Source organism: Heterodontus francisci, chromosome 32 (genome assembly GCF_036365525.1).
Source record: "Heterodontus francisci isolate sHetFra1 chromosome 32, sHetFra1.hap1, whole genome shotgun sequence".
Taxonomy (NCBI): Eukaryota; Metazoa; Chordata; class Chondrichthyes; order Heterodontiformes; family Heterodontidae; genus Heterodontus; species Heterodontus francisci.
This window is the reverse complement of record NC_090402.1, coordinates 54,003,930-54,023,913: the sequence shown is the minus strand read 5'-3', so window position 1 is coordinate 54,023,913 and position 19,984 is coordinate 54,003,930. Positions and strand designations below refer to the sequence as shown.

The window sequence follows — 19,984 nt, the reverse complement described above, 5'->3', positions numbered from 1 at the left end:
CCCCGAGCTTCTGGTTGCTTGCCGTTTCAACACTCCCCCCTGCTCTCATGCTGACATCTCTGTCCTGGGATTGCTGCAGTGTTCCACTGAACATCAACGCAAGCTCAGGAACAGCATCTCATTTACTGATTAGGCACACTATAGCCTGCCGGACTGAACATTGAGTTCAGTAATTTCAGAGCATGACGGGGCCCCCCCCTCCCCATTTTACTTTTATTTTCAGTTATTTTTTCTTTTTTTTTGTGTTTATTTTATTTGATTTCATCTTAAGTTTGTTCAGTTTGCTTACCCACTGTTTTTTTCTTCCATGTTCGTACTTGCGGCTGTTCAGTTTTCAGTCTGTTAACACCCTATCTGTACTAATGCTTTGCCTTTCAACACACCATTAACCTATTGTTTGCCTTTGCTTCATGACCTTCTGGTCAGCTAATCTGTGACCTTGTCCTATCTTCACCTTCTCCTTTGTTATCTGTTGCCCCACCCCCACTTTATTTGCTTATAACCTTTCACGTTTCCAATATTTGCCAGTTTTGAAGAAGGGTCACTGACCTGAAATGTTGACTCTGTTTCTCTCTCTCCACAGATGCTGCCAGACCTGCTGAGTATTTCCAGCATTTCTTGTTTTTATTTCATACTCCATCTTGTTGCCCACTCAGTTTACATGTCCATATCTCTTTGCAGCCTCTCCGTGTCCTCACTGCAGCTCACCTTTCCACTTAGCTTTGTATTATCTGCAATCTTAGATGCATTACTCTCTGTCTCTTCATCTAAGTCGTTGATGTAGATCGTAAATAGCTGAGGCCCCAGCATTGATCCTTGCGGCATTCCACTATTCATTGCCTGCCAGCAGAGTTTCAGATGAGCTGATGTTTACGGAGTGTGGAGGATGGGAGGCCAGCCAGGAGAACATCGGAATAGCCAAATCTGGAAGTAACAAAGACATGGGTGATGGCTTCAGCAGTAGATGGGCTAAGGTGGGGTGGAGTCGGGTGATGTTACAGGAAATGCTGATTGATATCAGTGCCAGTCACTCCTGTGGAAAACTCGTGGGAACCAGAAAGCTGTTGAAGTATCTCGGTCACAGCAACCCATTTCTTCACATGACTTTGGCTTCAAAGCTATTGGTATACGTAAGACATGTTCAGTTTCACTACCTAAAAGCAAAGCAATTCTTCCTGATGAGCACATAGTTAGAGCTGGACTCTAGACTATATTTTTCATTGAAAAGCTACACAGTTCCAGCGTAGGACGTGACCAAGGTTGAATAGAAACTTGGAAAATGAGGAAGTAGGTTTTAGATAACAGCAAGCTTGAAGATGTAGGAGGAAGAATAGATGATGATTTGGGAAATTCTTGTACGTTTTTATTTTACAGTTCTGTGGAGTAATTATGTTAAAATGAATGCAGTCTTTCCCGATGAAACCTAGAAATAGATTCAGGAGTACGGGCATCTGAGAAATGCAGGCTTTGTTTGATCTGTAAATTTCTCAGGATGCAGAAGGTGTTAATTACATTATTGTTCCTTGGAAGGGCAGTGCAGACTACTTGTTAATAAGTAGAGTACTGTCTTGCCCATGATATTTCTACTTCTGGTCTTAGCCTGACCCGAATTACATTCTGCTCACCATTTCTCAAAGGCTGCCCTATTTTTAGATCACCCACTTGCTCCACTTCTGTATCCTAAACCAGGTCAAGTGATTCTTCCCTGTTGCAGCTATCAATATATTTACTGAGATTACATTCCTGAACACAAGATAGAATCATATGGCACAGAAGGAAGCCATATGGGCTATCTGGTCCATGCTGAACACCTCTACTAAATCTCCTGTTAGGTAATCTTCCATGCTTTAGATACAAACCCTTTCACATCATAATATTTTTCTTTATTACTGTCTATTTTTGGACAATTACCATCTCTTCCATTGGCCCTACATTTGGAGCTGTGCAAGTTTATAACACACAAGGCCATTTAGCCCATCGAAGCCCTGCTTGTTTTATTGCTATATCTTCTTATTTGTCTACAGACTTCATGCTGCATTTCCTGTCCATTGTCAAGTGAGTTGTAATATATCCCCAGTCATGTACCTGATCTGTTGCTGCTTCTCAGCTCAATCCAAAGGGACTGTGCAGTCAATACACAAAGCTCAGGCGGTTCAGTCATGTTTCAATAAGAGAAGTTTGTCCAGGACAGTTTTCCTCACTGGTGTTCAGAAACTAATTGTATGAAAAGATTGTCTCACAGGGATCTGTGTTGGGGCCTTAACTGTTCATTATTTATTAATAGCTCAGGTGACAGGGTAGAGCGATACATATCCAAATTTGCTGATCACACAAAGATGTAGCCAATGCAAATGAAAGCATAAAATTACAAAGATATTGATAGATTAAGTGAATAGGCAAAGCTGTGGCAAAGAGATTTCAATGTAGGCAAATGTGAGGTCATTCACTTTGCACCTAAAAAGGATAGAACAGGGCATTTGGTGAAAAGCGAGAAGCAGTGGAGGTCCCAAGAGACTTTGGGGGTCCAGGTACATAGATTATTAAACTGTCATGAACTGGTACAGAAAATAATCATAAAGGCAAATGGAATGCTGGCTTTTATACCCAGAGGACTAGAATGACAAGTGTTAGAAGTCATACTACAGCCATGCAAAGCCCTAGTTAGACCTCACCTGGAGTACTGTGATCAGTTCTGGGCACCACACCTTAGGAAGGATGTGTTGGCCTTGGAGGAAGTTCAGTGTAAGTTTACTAGAATGCTTTAGATTAGAGATTAGAGATACAGCACTGAAACAGGCCCTTCGGCCCACCGAGTCTGTGCCGAACATCAACCACCCATTTATACTAATCCTACACTAATCCCATATTCCTACCAAACATCCCCACCTGTCCCTATATTTCCCTACCACCTACCTATACTAGTGACAATTTATAATGGCCAATTTACCTATCAACCTGCAAGTCTTTTGGCTTGTGGGAGGAAACCGGAGCACCCGGAGAAAACCCACGCAGACACAGGGAGAACTTGCAAACTCCACACAGGCAGTACCCGGAATTGAACCCGGGTCCCTGGAGCTGTGAGGCTGCAGTGCTAACCACTGCGCCACTGTGCCGCCCTAAATGCTATCTGGATTCCAAGAGTTAAATTGCAAGGAGAAATTACACAAACTAGGGTTGTATTCCATGAAATTTGGAAGGTTAAGGGTTGAATGGATCAAAGATTTCAAGATATTAGGGGGAGCAAATAGAATAGATAGACAGAAACTATTTCTGCTGGTTGGGGAGTCTAGAACTAGAGCCAGAACCTTCAGGAAGGAAATTAGAAAACAATTCTACTCACAAACAGCAATTGATTCTAAAATCAATTGTACATTTTAAATCTGAGTTTGATAGATTTTTGTTAACCAAAGGTATTATTGCATATGGTGCAAAGGTGGGTATATGGAGTTAGATCACAGATCAGCAGTGATCTCTGAATGGTGGGGCTAAATGGTCCCCTCCCATTTCTATGTCTGGGCCAGTGCCTCATGACATGTTAACATATGAATTTGCAGCTGAGTGGAAATAGACAAATCCATTACCTAACCTAAAAGGTCACCTCAAAAAGAAGATTTAATGTCTCAGATTTAACACCTGTGATATGAAAGGTGTCTTTCGTTGTAAAGGCATTGTCATCGTCAGTCACCTTCAGGTTTTCTGCTTCTGTGTAATTATATTACTTGGTGTTTGTCCTCCACGCAAGCAAATAGTTCTAATCTTACTTACCTGCCCTGTTCCTATACTTCTTCCACTCCTTTTCATCCACCTGTCCAATCTAATCTTGAATGTTGACATAGTTTCTGTATCAGTCACTAACCTGATAAGTGAATCTCACAGCACCACAACACTTTCAGTTCTTCAGAGCCTTGATCAGACCCCATCTGGTGTACTACATTCAGTTCTGGGCACTGCACCTCAGGAAGCATATATATATATGCTTTGGATGAGCTGCTGTGCAGATTTATCAGAATGATACCAGGCTTGGATTCCTCGGGTTTAGAAGATTGAGGAGTAATCTGATGGAAGCATTTAAAATGTTCTAGGGATTTGATAGGCTAGATACAGAGAAACTATTTCCTCTGGTGAGGGAATCCAGAACAAGGGGCATAACCTTAAAATTAGATCTCAGCCCTTTGGAGTGAAATCAGGAAGCATTTTTTTGCAGAAAGGTTAGTGGAAACTTAAAACCATTAGCTCTAGAAGGCTGGGAGTCAGTCAGAGCTTTCAAGACTGATAAATAGATTTTTCTTTAGGTAAGAGTATCAAAGGATATGGAGTTGAGGTGACGATCAGCCATGATCTAATAAAATGGCAGAACTTCTATTCCTAGTGTTCTTGTATTCTTAACTATCTGTGAGGACGTTTCTCCTTCCCTCTATTCTAAAACCCTTGTGTTTAATCTTGCATCTTTGGCCCCTTGTTCTAGACCCCTCAACTACTGGGAACAGTCTGCTTTTATCTATCATGTCCCATCCTTTCATAGTATTAAACACTTCCATCACATTGTTGCCTAATTTGTATTGTTTAAAGGAATAAGATCCAATTTTTCAGTTCTTTCTTCATATTTGTGAAAAGCTGGGTCTTTTTTTTTTTAAGAACAGTTAGTGGGGTATACTGTTTACTGAGAGATGGAACTAAAGCAATTAAATTTAAAGTTGGCAGATCTCTGGGACCCCAGTGGTTTATATTTGAGGATCCTGAGGAAAGCAAGGGCAGAAATAGTGAATGTTCTGATCTATCATTTCTATATTGCTGGATGGAGGGTCGCAAAAAGGAAACTCAGATAAATCAGGACAGTAGTGTTAGTTCAGTTGTCGGTAAGTCTGTAATCCTGTAGTGAAACACCAGCACTTGGTGAAGCATGACTCGACCAAGAGCAGTCATGTCTAACTGTACATAATTCTTTCAAAAAAAATGAGAGGGGTTTGGATATAGGAGATGCAATAGATGTGGTTTATCTGGATTTTCAAGAAGTATTTGATAAGGCCCCATATAAGAGACTTATGGTAAAGACACTGGTGCATGGAGTTAAGTGGAATAACTCACATCGGTAAGGAGATGGTTAGAAAACAGAAAGCCAATGTCGGTATCGAGGGAATTTTCTTTGGTGCGATGTGGGGGAGGATGGAGTCTGTGTTCAGTCTGTTCTCATCATATACAGAATGATCTTTCCATAGCAGCTGAAGGAAGAATATGAAAATTTACTGCTGACACCAATTTGAGGGATATGACTATTTGTGACAAGCACTGTGATAGACTGCAGCGGGATGTAAACTGGATGAGTAGGGAGTTGGCACAGTTCAGTATTTTTTTTTTAAAGTAAAATAATACATTTTGAAAGTAACGGTATTGAAAGGAAAAACCCTTGAAATGGTAAGAATTTAAATAGAGTGGAGGAGAGATTAGACAAAAGCTACAGTCTCTTGAAAGAATCCATGAGGTGTCTTAAGTGAACAAGTACAACTAGGCAGGAAAGAACAAAACCGGTTTTATGGAGATAGTTATAGCAGTAAAGCATATGAGAGATGTCTAGAGATCAGAACAGATAGACCAAGAATGTAAAATATAGACCAAAGCTAACGAATTAAGGTTGGAACCAATAAAATTAGAAGTGGGAAATGAAGAATTTGTGCCTAAAACTTGCTTCATTGAAAGGTAGTGGATTGGATGTAGTACTCCGAGCTCATTGAGAAGCTAATGCCTTGAGACACATCTGGTGAGGTGGATGCAACAACAAAAACAACTTGTATTTATGTAGCACCTTTAATGTCGAAAAACTTCCCAAGGCATTATAAAACAAAACATAAAACCGAGCTACATAAGGAGGTATTAGGGCAGATGACCAAAAGCTTGGTTAAAGAGATAGGTTTTATGGAATGTCACAAAAGAGGGAAGAGAGGTGGAGAGGTTTAGGGAGGGAATTCCAGAGCTTAGGGCCTAGACAACTGAAGGCACGGCCACCAATGGTGGAGTGATTAAAATCAGGATACACAAGAGGCCAGAATTAGAAGAGCGCAGATATTTCAGAGGATTATGTGGATGAAGGCGATTATAGAGATGGAGAGGGGCTAGACATGGAGGGATTTGATGGGAATTAAAAAATTGTGGTGTTGCTTAACTGGGAGCCATTGCACGTCAGCGAGCATAGAGGTGATAGGGGAACAGGACTTGGTGTGAGTTAGGACACAGGCAGTAGAGTTTTGGATGACTTCCAAGTTTACGGAGGGTAGAACATGGGAGGCCGGCCAGGAGTGTGTTGGAACAGTCAAGTCTAAAGGTAATAAAGGCATGGATGAAGGTTTCAGCAGCAAATGAGTTGAGGTGGAGTCAGGCAATGTTATGGAGGTGGGACCAGGCGCTCTTAATGATGGCGCGAATATGTAGTCAGAAACTCATCCCAGATTATGTAGGACACCTTAAGGTTGATAACAGTCTAAGACTCAAGAGTTGCCAGAGAGAGGGATAGAGTTGATGGCTAGGGAGCAGCATTCATGGCAGGGACAGATGATAATGGCTTATATTTAGTTGGAGGACATTTCTGCTCATTCAGTACTGGATGTCAGATAAGCAGTCTGGTAATTTAGAGACAGTGGAGGGGTCAAGCGAGCTGGTGGTGAGGGTTTCATCAGTGTACAAGCGAAAACTAGCGCTGTGTTTTTCGATGATGTCACCAAGGTGAAGCATGTAGATGAGAAATAGGAGGGGGCGAAGGAGAGATCCTTGGAGTCACCAGAGGTGACGCTGAGGGAGCAGGAAGAGAAGCCATTGCAAGTGATTCTCTGGCTACGATTGGAGAGATAGGAACGGAACCGGGTGAGAGAAGTCCCACCCAGCTGATATTGGAGGAGGGTGGTGTAGTCAACTGTCAAAGGTTGCAGACAGGTCAAGAAGGATAAAAGCAGAAAGTTTACCTTTGTCGCAGTCACATGGGATGTCACTTGTGACTTTGCTACGAGTAATTTTGATACTGTGGCAGTGGCAGAAATCTGATTTGAGGGGTTCAAGTATGGAGTTCCGGGAAAGATGGACACAGATTTGTAAGGTGACAATACGTTCAAGGGCTTTGGAGAGGAAAGGGAGTTTGGAGGTGGGGTGGCAGTTTAGAAGAGCGGAAGGGATACATGTCATGGGGATTGTTGGATTATTTTATCACATCACTCACACAACACCTTGGGACGGTGTGATTGGCTCATTCTGCTTGTCTTTGGTGATTTGGTGAATGTCGTTAAGTGACTCACACTCTATTGATGACACAGTCCCTTGGAAATGACTGCAGGAAGTGGGAAGAGGAATGGACTGTATTCTGTAACCTCAGAAGCCTCTTTTGATTTTACAGCAGGGGAATTATCCCCAGTGTCCTGGCTGATATTTATCCCTCAACCAACATCATTAAAACATTATTTGGTCATTATCACATTGCCGTTTGTGGGATCTTGCTGTGTGCAAAATGGCTGATGCATTTCCGGTATTACAGCAGTGATTAAACTTCAAAAATGTACTTCATTAGCTAAGTGCTTTGGGGTGGTGAACAGTACTATAGAAATAAAAGTCTCCCTTATGAGCTAACTTCCACGTTAGCTCCCACTGCCACCCCTTACCAAATTATCCAATCCCCATAAGGTGATAAGAGTTCAAATTAGCCCTCGGTATTTATTATGGTATGAAATGCTGGAAATCCACAGTAGTTCAGCCAGTGTCTGTACAAAGTAATGAGAGGTTACCGTTCAGTTCTATACTCTGCATCAGAGCTCACTGTCCCTTTCTCCACATTGTTACCTCTTCCACATTTATGCCAGGATATCGAGAGCTGGTGCATCGCAATGGTCAGTGCCAGATGGAGAGCTTTGCCCAGAAGCTTCACACACTGCTGCATCCTGTCCTGTGCTTCCAACTCTACAGTTTGTATCTAGAAGTTCAGAAAGCAGAATTAGCCAGAAGATGCTGATGGGAAATGCCAGTGTGTGGATTAGGCTGTGGGAATGCTGATTTGCCCGCCTGTTACTCAGTACATTTTTACTCAGTGTCTCTCTTCTCCTGGCAACTGCTTGTCTTCAACCACCCCCTGCTGTCAACTTCGAATACACAAAAACAATATTTACATTCATTCCCCAGGCTGAAGAGCAGCTTTACAGAATAGGGATTGCAGTTTGTCTTTGGATGTGGTAATCCATTAGACTGGCTGTCGAGCAGATGTAATGTTACTTGTGCATATTTTATAGCTCCATTGTAAACAGTTTGAATTTCCATAAGTACTTTTGTCTCGATCTTATTTTTGAAAACTGTTTAAATATTGGATTAATCACATTAATCACCCTGTTTCCACACCCACAACATCTGTGCTGAGACTATTGCTGCTTTAACCTTGGATGAATGTCCTGCTGACTGTCTGTGGGCCGTAAATGTTACTGTTAGAATGGAACACAATTGCACCAGTGTAATCCAGCCCCAGATCATGGTGTTAGCTGGTGGAGACGCAATCCCGTGCTTTAGGCGAAGAATGTTTGAAGAATTCCCACTTTGTCGTACATTGTTAGTATTCCCATTTTTGCTGACTCCCATTTTCTCCCCTCTTTGGCTGAACACTCTGACTGTTCACAAGATCATTTGGGATGAGGCATACCATTCGGCCCATCTTCCCTCATTCTAAAATCTCCCCCATTGCAGCATCCTGTTGTTTATTAGCCAAATCTTTCCATCCTCATTGGCTACAGGTGAGGTCCCAGAGGACTGGAGAATAGCCAATGTTGTTCCTTTGTTTAAGAAGGGTGGTAAGGATAATCCAGGAAATTATAGGCCAGTGAGCCTTATGTCAGTGGTAGGGAAACTATTAGAGAGGATTCTTCGGGACAGGATTTACTCCCATTTGGAAACAAACAAACTTATTAGCGAGAGACAGCATGGTTTTGTGAAGGGGAGGTCATGTCTTACTAATTTGATTGAGTTTTTTGAGGAAGTGACGAAGATGATTGATGAAGGAAGGGCAGTGGATGTTGTCTGTATGGACTTTAGTAAAGCCTTTGACAAGGTCCCGCATGGCAGACTGGTGCAAAAGGTGAAGTCACACGGGATCAGAGGTGAGCTGGCAAGGTGGATACAGAACTGGCTCGGTCACAGAAGGCAGATGGTAACAGTGGATGGGTGTTTTTCTGAATGGAGGGATGTGCCGAGTGGTGTTCCGCAGGGATCAGTGCTGGGACCTTTGCTGTTTGTAGTATATATAAATGATTTGGAGGAAAATGTAGCTGGTCTGATTAGTAAGTTTGCGGACGACACAAAGGTTGGTGGAGTTGCGGATAATGATGAGGATTGTCAGAGGATACAGCAGGATTTAGATCGGTTGGAGACTTGAGCGGAGAAATGGCAGATGGGAGTTTAATCCGGACAAATGTGAGGTAATGCATTTTGGAAGGTCTAATGCAGGTGGGAGGTATACAGTAAATGGCAGAACCCTTAGGAGCATTGACAGGCAGAGAGATCTGGGCGTACAGGTCCACAGGTCACTGAAAGGGGCAACACAGGTGGAGAAGGTAGTCAAGAAGGCATTCGGCATGCTTGCCTTCATCGGTCGGGCCATAGAATATAAAAATTGGCAAGTCATGTTGCAGCTGTACAGAACCTTAGTTAGGCCACACTTAGAATATTGCGTGCAATTCTGGTCGCCACACTACCAGAAGGACGTGGAGGCTTTGGAGAGGGTACAGAGGAGGTTTACCAGGATGTTGCCTGGTCTGGAGGGCATTAGCTATGAGGAGAGGTTGGAAAAACTCGGATTGTTTTCACTGGAACGACGGAGGTGGAGGGGCGACATGATAGAGGTTTACAAAGTTATGAGCGGCATGGACAGAGTGGATAGTCAGAAGCTTTTTCCCAGGGTGGAAGAGTCAGTTACTAGGGGACATAGGTTTAAGGTGTGAGGGGCAAAGTTTAGAGGGGATGCGCGAGGCAAGTTTTTTACACAGAGGGTGGTGAGTGCCTGGAACTTGCTGCCAGGGGAGGTGGTGGAAGCAGATACGATAGCGACGTTTAAGAGACATCTTGACAAATATATGAATAGGAAGGGAGTAGAGGGATATGGGCCCCGGGAGTGCAGAAGGTGTTAGTTTAGGCAGGCATCAAGATCAGCGCAGGCTTGGAGGGCCGAATGGCCTGTTCCTGTGCTGTTTTGTTCTTTGTTCAAAGCCAGTATTTGCAGCATTGTGACAGGGGAACTCAGAGTAATGTGTACAGGAATCTTGTGCTGTACACACTCCAAAGCTTACTATAGATAAGAGCATTGGAAGTTCTAGAACAAGATCCATCTAGTTCGCCTTCTACCATCCTGGTAGTCACATGATGTGACAATACTGGAGTTATTGATTAAGTGAGGTGATCAGTCTCCATCAATTAGTGCACAACTGACCCAGATGTGAGATGAGGGAAACCCCAGTGGTGGAGAGTTTTGGACACAATTGTTCTAAAGTCTCTTGTTTGTCCCAAGCTACACTTACCATGTCGTGTCTCAAATTAGTCATACTGTGTTAGAATCACAGGATCTTTGAGAACAGAAGGCAGCCATTTGGCCCTTCGTGCCTCTGCTGATTCTTTAAAAGAGATGTTAAGTTTACTCCCACACCCCAGTTTTCTCCCCATAACTCGGTAAATTAGTCCTCGTCACATGTCCAATTGCTTTTTGAAAGTTCCTGTGGAATCTGTTTCCACTGCTCTTTCAGGTAGTGTGTTTCCAAATCATCATAACCCTCTGTGTGAAGAAATTTCTCATTTCCCCTACTTGCTCTATTAAATCATAATTTTGAATACTTCGATTATGTCTCCCTTAATCTTTTCTGCTGTAAGGAGAACAAACTCCGCTTCTCCAGTCTTTCTACATAACTGAGCTCTCTCATCCCTGCTATCATCCTGGTAAATCTCCGTTATACCTTCTCCAGACCCTGATATTCTTCCTAAAGTGCGGTGCCCAGAAATGTACACAATATTCTAGTTAGGATCTAACCAATGATTTGTAAAGGTTCAGCATGGCTTCCTTGATTTTGTATTCAGTGCCCCTATTTACAAAGATCAATATGCATTATTAACCGCCTTATCAACTTTCCCTGTTATCTTCAAGAATTTGTGAACATGCACCTTCATGTCCCTGTGTTCTTGCATCTCCTCAAAATAGTACCATTTAGATGAGACTGCCTCTCCATGTTGTTCCTCGTTTGTGCATTACTTAACACTTATTAGCATTAAATTGCATCTGCCATGTGTTTGCCTATTCCATCCGTCTGTCAAAGTGTCCCTGAAATCTGCTGATGGTTTACTGTGCTGCCACATTTTGTATCATCTGTAAACTTCGAAATTGTGTTCTCTCTGTCCAAGCCCAGGTCATTTATGTACAACAAGAAAAGCAATGGTCCTAATGCCAACTCGTTGGGGGAGTCTGATGTGTCCTTCCCTCCAGTCAGAAAAAAACTCGTTCACCACTACTTTCTGCCTGTTATCCTTTAGCCAGTTTTGTACCCAAGTTGCCATCACCCCTTTAATACTTTGTGCATCAGTATTTTGCATAAGTCTGTTATGTAGTACTTTATCAATGCCTTTTGAAAGGCTTGTCAAGGATGTTAGCTGTATAAGGCATTGAGAATGCACAATGTCATGCTATTAGTGGTCTGATGGTAGAAGGGTAAAGGATGCAAGCAAACATTCCCAATTGAAACTGGAGTTTTGTAATAAAAGCAGGTTAAGGTTTTGGGTGTAGACCAGCCTGACTGAAAACTGGAGTTTGGTGAGTTGTTTTTTTGAATTCTTTGAATCTCGGTATCCATTATCAGAAGGATTTTATTGACCAGATTCCACTCGCCACCGCCCCGCTTCTCCCTCACCTGTGAACCCGGATGATACTGAGGACTGAGGTACCAGTGCGCAGGAGCAGGACTCAGTACCTCGGTCAAAGAAAACATTTGAGTGTTGACAGGTTATTCGACTGTGGGGTGCAGCATTGCTGAGCTGAACCTGTCTTGCATGGTGTCCAGACTGGCCACACGTGTGTGCACATGGAGCAGGCATTACTGGACAGTGATTGACAGTGGGAACCCTGGCTCATCTCTCCTGTAGCCCAGGGATGCTGAGGTTACAATCCACTGTAACATCCTTACCAGCACACTGGCTGAAAGCAATTAAGTTCGTGCAAATCGAGCACCTTCTGGTCTGTGTGCCTCAGCTACACACCTTTACCGAAGGAGCTGTGCAGATTGCCCACGGCGATTTAAACAATACTGTTGACTTCTTTGGCCTCCTTGTCTCGAGAGACAATGGGTAAGCGCCTGGAGGTGGTCAGTGGTTTGTGAAGCAGCGCCTGGAGTGGCTATAAAGGCCAATTCTAGAGTGACAGACTCTTCCACAGGTAGATAAAATTGGTTGTCAGGGCTGTTACACAGTTGGCTCTCCCCTTGCGCTTCTGTCTTTTTTCCTGCCAACTGCTAAGTCTCTAGGACTCGCCACACTTTAGCCCCGCCTTTATGGCTGCCCGCCAGCTCTGGCGATCGCTGGCAACTGACTCCCGCGACTTGTGTTCAATGTCACAGGACTTCAGGTCGCGTTTGCAGACGTCTTTAAAGCGGAGACATGGACGGCCGGTGGGTCTGATACCAGTGACGAGCTCGCTGTACAATGTGTCCTTGGGGATCCTGCCATCTTCCATGCGGCTCACATGGCCAAGCCATCTCAAGCGCCGCTGACTCAGTAGTGTGTACAAGCTGGGGTTGTTGGCTGCCTCGAGGACTTCTGTGTTGGAGATACGGTCCTGCCACCTGATGCCAAGTATTCTCCGGAGGCAGTGAATATGGAATGAATTGAGACGTCGCTCTTGGCTGACATACGTTGTCCAGGCCTCGCTGCCGTAGAGCAAGGTACTGAGGACACAGGCCTGATACCCTCGGACTTTTGTGTTCCGTGTCAGTGCGCCATTTTCCCACACTCTTGGCCAGTCTGGACATAGCAGTGGAAGCCTTTCCCATGCGCTTGTTGATTTCTGCATCGAGAGACAGGTTACTGGTGATAGTTGAGCCTAGGTAGGCGAACTCTTGAACCACTTCCAGAGCGTGGTCGCCAATATTGATGGATGGAGCATTTCTGACATCTGTCCCATGATGTTCGTTTTCTTGAGGCTGATGGCTGGGCCAAATTCATTGCAGGCAGCCGCAATCCTGTCGATGAGTCTCTGCAGACACTCTTCAGTGTGAGATGTTAATGCAGCATCGTCAGCAAAGAGGAGTTCCCTGATGAGGACTTTCCGTACTTTGTGGCACAGTGTGGCTTTCGAGCAGAGAGATCCACCATTGACATGCTGTTCTCCCTTCGCCAGCTACAGGAGAAATGCTGTGAACAACAGATGCCCCTCTCCGTTCCTTTCATTGATCTCACCAAAGCCTTTGACCTCGTCAGCAGACGTGGTCTCTTCAGACTACTAGAAAAGATCGGATGTCCACCAAAGCTACTCAGCAACATCATTCCCTGACAACATAAAAGGCACAATTCAGCATAGCGGCGCCTCATCAGACCCCTTTCCTATCCTGAGTGCCGTGAAACAGGGCTGTGTTCTCGTGCCTACACTGTTTGGGATCTTCCTTTCCCTACTGCTCTCGCATGCGTTCAAGTCTTCAGAAGAAGGAAGTTTCCTCCACATGAGATCAGGTGGCAGGTTGTTCAACCTTGCCTGTCTAAGAGCCAAGACTGTTGACTAAAACTTCTGAATAACAATGACTGCAGATCAAAAGTAATTCACTGTAAAGTTCTTTGGGATGTCCCGAGGACATAACGGGCCATATAAATCCAACCATTGCCACTGGCAAGACCAGCATTTCTTGCCCATCTCTAATTGCCCTTGAGAAGGTGGTGGTGAGCTGCCTTTTTAAACTGCTGCAATCCATGTAGGTACACCCATAGTGCTGTTAGGGAGGGAGTTCCAGGATTTTGATCCAGCGACAGTGAAGGAATGGCGATATAGTTCCAAGACAGAATGGTGTGTGGCTTGGAGGGGAACTTGCAGGTGGTGGTGTTCCACTGCGTCTGCTGCCCTTGTCCTTCTAGATGGTAGAGGTCGTGGATTTGAAAGGTGCTGTCGAAGGAGGCTTGGTGAATTGCTGCAGTGTGTCTTGTATATGTACTACTGCCACTGTGCTTCAGTGATGGAGGGTATGAATGTTTATGGTGGTAATTGGAGTGCCATCAAGTGGGCTGTATTGTCCTGGATGGTGTCGAGCTCTTGAGTGTTGGAGCAGCACACATCCAGGCAATTGGAGAGTATTTCATCACACTCCTGACTTGTGCCTTGTAGATGGTGGACAGGCTCTGGGGAGTCAGGAGGTGAGTTACTCACCGCAGGATTCTTAGCCTCTGACCTACTCTTGTAGCCACAGTATTTATGCAGATGTTGCCAGAACTGGAAAAATGCAGCTATGAGGAAAGATTGGATAAGTTGGGGTTGCTCTCCTTAGAACAGAAGAGGCTGAGGGGAGATTTGATTGAGATGTACAAAATTGTGAGAGGCCTGGATACAGTGGAGGTGAAGGGCCTATTTACCTTAGCAAAGAGGTCAGTGACTAGGGGGCATGGATTTAAAGTGAAAGGAGTGGTAGAAAGATTAGAAGGGAGATGAGGAAAAGGTTTTTCAGCCAGAAGGAGGTAGGGGTCTGGAACTCACTGCCTGTAAGGGTAGAGGCAGAAACCCTGAACTCATTTAAAAGGTGCTTAGATATGCACCTCAAGTAACGTTAACTGCAGGGTTACAGACCAAATGCTGGAAAGTGGGATTAGGCTGGTTTGTTTTTTGGCCGGCACAGACACAATGGGCCAAGTGGCTTCTTTCTGAACCATAAACTTTCTATGATTTTATGGTTTATGTGGCTGGTCCAGTTCAGTTTCTGGTCAATGGTAACCCCTAGGATGTTGATGGTGGGTGATTCAGCAGTGGTAATGCCATTGAATGTCATGGGTAGATGGTTAGATTCTCTTTTGTTGGAGATGGTCATTGCCTGGCACTTGTGTGGTGCGAATGTTACTTGTCACTTATCAGCCCAAGCCTGAATGTGTTGTCTAGGTCTTGCTATATGTGGACACAGACTGCTTCAGTATCTGAGGAGCTGTGAGTGGTACTGAACACTGTACAATCATCAGTAAACGTCCCCACTTCTGACATTGTGATGGAGGGAAGGTCATTGACGAAGCAGCTGAAGATGGTTGGGCCTAGGACACTACCTTGAGGAACTCCTGCAATGATCTGGGACTTAGATGTTTGGCCTCCAACAACCGCAACCATCTTCTTTTGTGCTGGGTATGACACCAACCAGCAGAGAGTTTTCGCCCGATTCCCATTGATTTCAATTATGCTCAGGTTCCTTGATGCCATACTCTGTCAAATGCTGCCTTGATTTCAAGGGTAGTCACTGTCACCTCATCTCTGGAAATCGGCTCTTTTGTCCATGTTTGAACAAAGGCTGTAATGAGGTCAGGAGCTGAGTGGCCCTAGCGGAATCCAAACTGAACATCACTGAGCAGGTTCTTGCTGAGTAAGTGCCACTCGGTAGCACTGTTGACGACACCTTCCATTACTTTGTTGATGATCGGAAGCAGACTGATGGGGTGGTAATTGGTTGGGTTGGATTTGTCCTGCTTTTGTGGACTGAACATACCTGGGCAATTTTCCACATTGTCAGGTAGATGCTAGTGTTGTAGTTGTACTGGAACAGTTTGGCTAGTGGTATGGCTAGTTCTGCAGCACAAGTCTTCAGTACTACTTTATTTCTAACTATTTACTAACAATCTCCCAGTTGCAATGCCTCTGCGTTTGTCCCAAGTAATTTCTAATGGCCTATGCAACCTGACCTTGGTGCTGGTGTGTGCTCTGTCACCGATGAGCTGCTAAGTTGTTTATTTCCTTCACTAATGTCGCCTTTTTTTGACCATTAGGTTACCTAGATCATCCTACATTCGCTATGCAGAATCATCAATGAGGAATGGCTTTGGATTGAAGTATTTACACAAATTTTTCAATATTCCGTTTCTTCAGTTGCAGGTGAGCAGCTGTGGTTTTGAATTCTCCAGCTCCACTATTGCTGCTGACTGGTATATATAACGCTACTTGTATTGTATATGTTTCCTTTAATTACTAAAATGCATCTTAAAATGAGCTAAAATCCCCGATACTTTGACTTTGCAACTTGTTGACTGAGGAAGCACTCCCCATTGTGCATGGACTAATGGAACTTTTTTTAATTCTTGTGACGTGGCCATCGCTGGCTAGACCAGCATGTGTTGCCCATCCCTAATTGCTCTCAAGGAGGTTGTGGTGAGTCACCTTGTTTAACTGCTGCAGTCCATTCTGTAGCAGTATGGTACAACTGAGCGGCTTGCTCAGCCATTTCTGAGGCAGTTAAGATTCAGCCACATTGCTGTAGATCTGGAGTCACATGTAGGCCAAAAGGACATTAGTGAACTAAATGGGTTTTAAATACAATCAGTGATAGTTTCACGACACTTACTGAGACTAGCTTTCAATTCCAGATTTTTGTTAAATAATTGAGTTTAAATTCCACCAGCTGCCATGGTGTGATTTGAACCCATGTCCCCAGGGCATTAGCCTGGGCCACTTCATTACTAGTCCAGTGACAGTTTTGGAGAGGACCAGGCCTTGCAAAGCGGGAAGGCTCCAGCTTTTCTTCCTTGGTACTGACTTTGGCAGTGGGGAAGGAGCAGTTAGCCGGAACATTCCAGGAGAGGGGAACAGAAGATCAACAAACATTCCTGCCCCTGGTCACTAGCTGGGTGAATAGATAGGTGTGTATTTGTGTTAATATGTGTGTGTGGTTAGTATATTTGTCTGTAGTCTACACGTCTACATGATGATGCTCCCCTTCCAATGTTAGTAATCTAAGCTGAAGTATGAGGAATGGCTAATTGGTTGAGGTGCTTGGCTTGTGGAACAGTAATCAGCATGAGTCAATGACTACAAGAGAGAAGGGACAAGAATTGGGAGAAAGGAGGAAAAGTAAAATTTAAAAATGTAGAATATTTAAATTCCACCAAAAATCTCAAGTAACTTTTTTGGAAAGTTTAGGACCTTTAGGCCCAGATTTCGCAGCCAGTGACAAAGTGACAGCACTTGCCACTGACCTCGAAGAAAACTGCCCACAGAGATCTAGTAATCTCTGGTGTGGATTTCCTCTCCTGACATCAGTTTCAATCTGGCACCAAGTTAAGGGGATCTCCAGGTGTCCAAATGCAATGATGCTATAAAGCCAAGTAAGCAGCCAATCACATTGAAGTGTTCTCACAGACAGCAAACCAGGAAGTAAAATGCGCTGATTATCCTCCACTTTTAATTACATTTTACAGAGACTGAAATAAATGATTGGGACATAATACATGGGATTAAGGTAAAAAACTAGAATATCATAAACTTAAAACATTTCACATTGTTAAATTTTTTTTTTATCATAATGAAGAAATTTGACATTCCACAAATATAAAATTAACTTTTCAGAGTCAGTAAGGCTGTTTAGCAGTAACTGTGAAATTAATATGCTGTTAAATATTAAATACCCAGTTACACCTCATTCAGCGAGATGTAATTTTTGTCGATGGTTTTTACAGTGAGACTAACGCGTAACAGGGTAAGTTCTCGTCAATTCAATTACTTCTAATTGATTGCAATCTGGCAAAGCTTCAGCAACGCACCAGCTTGATTTCATCAGTTAACTGCACATATGTGTATAGAGTCATAGAGTTATACAGCACAGAAACAGGCCCTTCGGCCAACCGTGTCCACACCGGCCATCAAGCCTATCTATTCTAATCCCATTTCCCAGCACTTGGCTCGTAGTCTTGTATGCTATGGCGTTTCAAGTGCTCATCTGTACTCCAGAAGTCAGTTTGAGAGGAGCAATGAAAGCAAACACTGACAGTTTCGCTATCAATACTGCCACAGCATCCGGACCTTAAACAATTTTAACTGGGTTTGAAAGGAAATGAAATGTTATCTGAAGATAATCCCTTGTAATAATTGTTAGCTGCTCAGTTTTACTTGTTCAGAGAAATCTAAGGCCTGGGGATCATCTTTGATTTCATTGGATCCTTTCCAATTTCACAACCATGTTGGAGGGTGCAATCCTTGGTCGTGTTCGATTCAGTTTTTTGAAGTTCAATAAATTGGAAGTCAAGTATCAAACTTAATGGATTTTATGGAATTGAACTAGGCTTCAAGATTTTGAAAGTTTTGATTGCAAGTCCTGTGTAAAGATCTGGGAATGGCTTGTTTGAAGAGAAGACATTTATATAATCTGGGAATGGTTGGTTTGAAAGCTGTTGTGATCTGAAGAGCTTGATATTTGGTTAAACCTGATCTTTAAAAGTAAGAGGAATTTTATCAATGAGGACTGGAGAAAATCGAGTTTTGTTGCCAACCTCCTGGGGGACTGTACTGTGGGCTCCAGCAGTTCAGTGATAGCTCATTCACATGACCAATCGATTGGAGGGGCATCAGTGTCCTTTTCTGACACCCACACACATACACTTATCAGCAAAGGTCTTTGCATTGGAAGCAAGCGCAGGAACTTTGGCTACTGTTGCCCTTGTAGAAATGGATTCACTCAGAATCAGATTTGGGACTGGGCTTTGTACTGTGAAGACACCTACCACCAGGAGAGCCCAATCTATTTCTGATTAAATTGGAGTGTGAAATAGGTCCAAAGATAATTTGAAGATTGATGATCTGGACCGTGACATATGAATCTTTCTATTTTGGTAGAATTAAATGAGTAGAGAACTCATGAGATAGATCAGCTGGTAAAGTCTGGTAAAGTAAACCTGCCTGGCTAAATGAAGACCTGCAGTGTGAGTCCTGAAACTGACCATAATCTATGTAGGTGAATAAATATTTCACAGGTAGTGCAGCTCCTGTTACATTCATAACTGTAAAGGCTCCAACAAGAGATAGTCTGTTACTCTAGTTCAGCTCTGAACTTTGCAACTCTCGTCTGATGTTTCCTGGCTGCTGACAGTCTTACTGATTGCTTGTTAGACCAGTTTTACTCCCTGAAGATGTGCGACTTGCTGTAAGTGCTGCTGGCTTTCTGGAAAATACAGCTTACTGCCCACCTGAGCTGAAGGGTTTGGGGTGGAGCTGGGCTGAAACCTGCTCAGTCCACAACACTGACTGTTAGTGTAGCAACAGTGTTTTTTAAAATTCATTCATGGGATGTGGGCGACGCTGGCCAGGCCAGCATTTATTGCCCATCCCTAATTGCCCTTGAGAAGGTGGTGGTGAGCTGCCTTCTTGAACCGCTGCAGTCCATTTGGGGTAGGTATACCCACAGTTCCAGGATTTTGACCCAGCGACAGTGAAGGAACGGCGATATAGTTCCAAGTCAGGATGGTGTGTGACTTGGAGGGGAACTTGCAGGTGGTGGTGTTCCCATGTATTTGCTGTCCTTGTCCTTCTAGTTGGTAGGGGTTGCGGGTTTGGAAGGTGCTGCAGTGCATCTTGTAGATGGTACACACTGCTGCCAATGTGCGTCGGTGGTAGAGGGAGTGAATGTTTGTAGATGGGGTGCCAATCAAGCGGGCTGCTTTGTCCTGGATGGTGTTGAGCTTCTTGAGTGTTGTTGGAGCTGCACCCATCCAGGCAAGTGGAGAGTATTCCATCACACTCCTGACTTGTGCCTTGCAGATGGTGAACAGGCTTTGGGGAGTCAGGAAGTGAGTTACTCACCTCAAGATTCGTAGCCTCTGACCGGCTCTTGTAGCCACGGTATTTATATGGCTACTCTATTCAGTTTCTGCTCAATGGCAGCCCCTAGGATGTTGATAGTGGGGGATTCAGCGATGGTAATGCTGTTGAATGTCAAGGGGAGATGGTTAGATTCTCTCTTGTTGGAGATGGTCATTGCCTGGCACTTGTGTGGTGCGGATG

General features: G+C 43.9%; 1 protein-coding gene across 5 annotated transcripts in view; it reads left to right on the top strand.

Annotated features, from left to right (window-relative positions):
• LOC137347815 (rab-like protein 6) overlaps window positions 1-19,984 on the top strand; it is a 147,847-nt gene that overhangs the window by 58,003 nt on the left and 69,860 nt on the right. For all 5 annotated transcript variants that reach the window (XM_068012832.1, XM_068012829.1, XM_068012831.1 and 2 more), the window contains exon 7: window positions 15,985-16,090. In XM_068012832.1, the coding sequence (XP_067868933.1) occupies window positions 15,985-16,090 (106 nt within the window). The remainder of the gene's footprint in view (window positions 1-15,984; window positions 16,091-19,984) is intronic.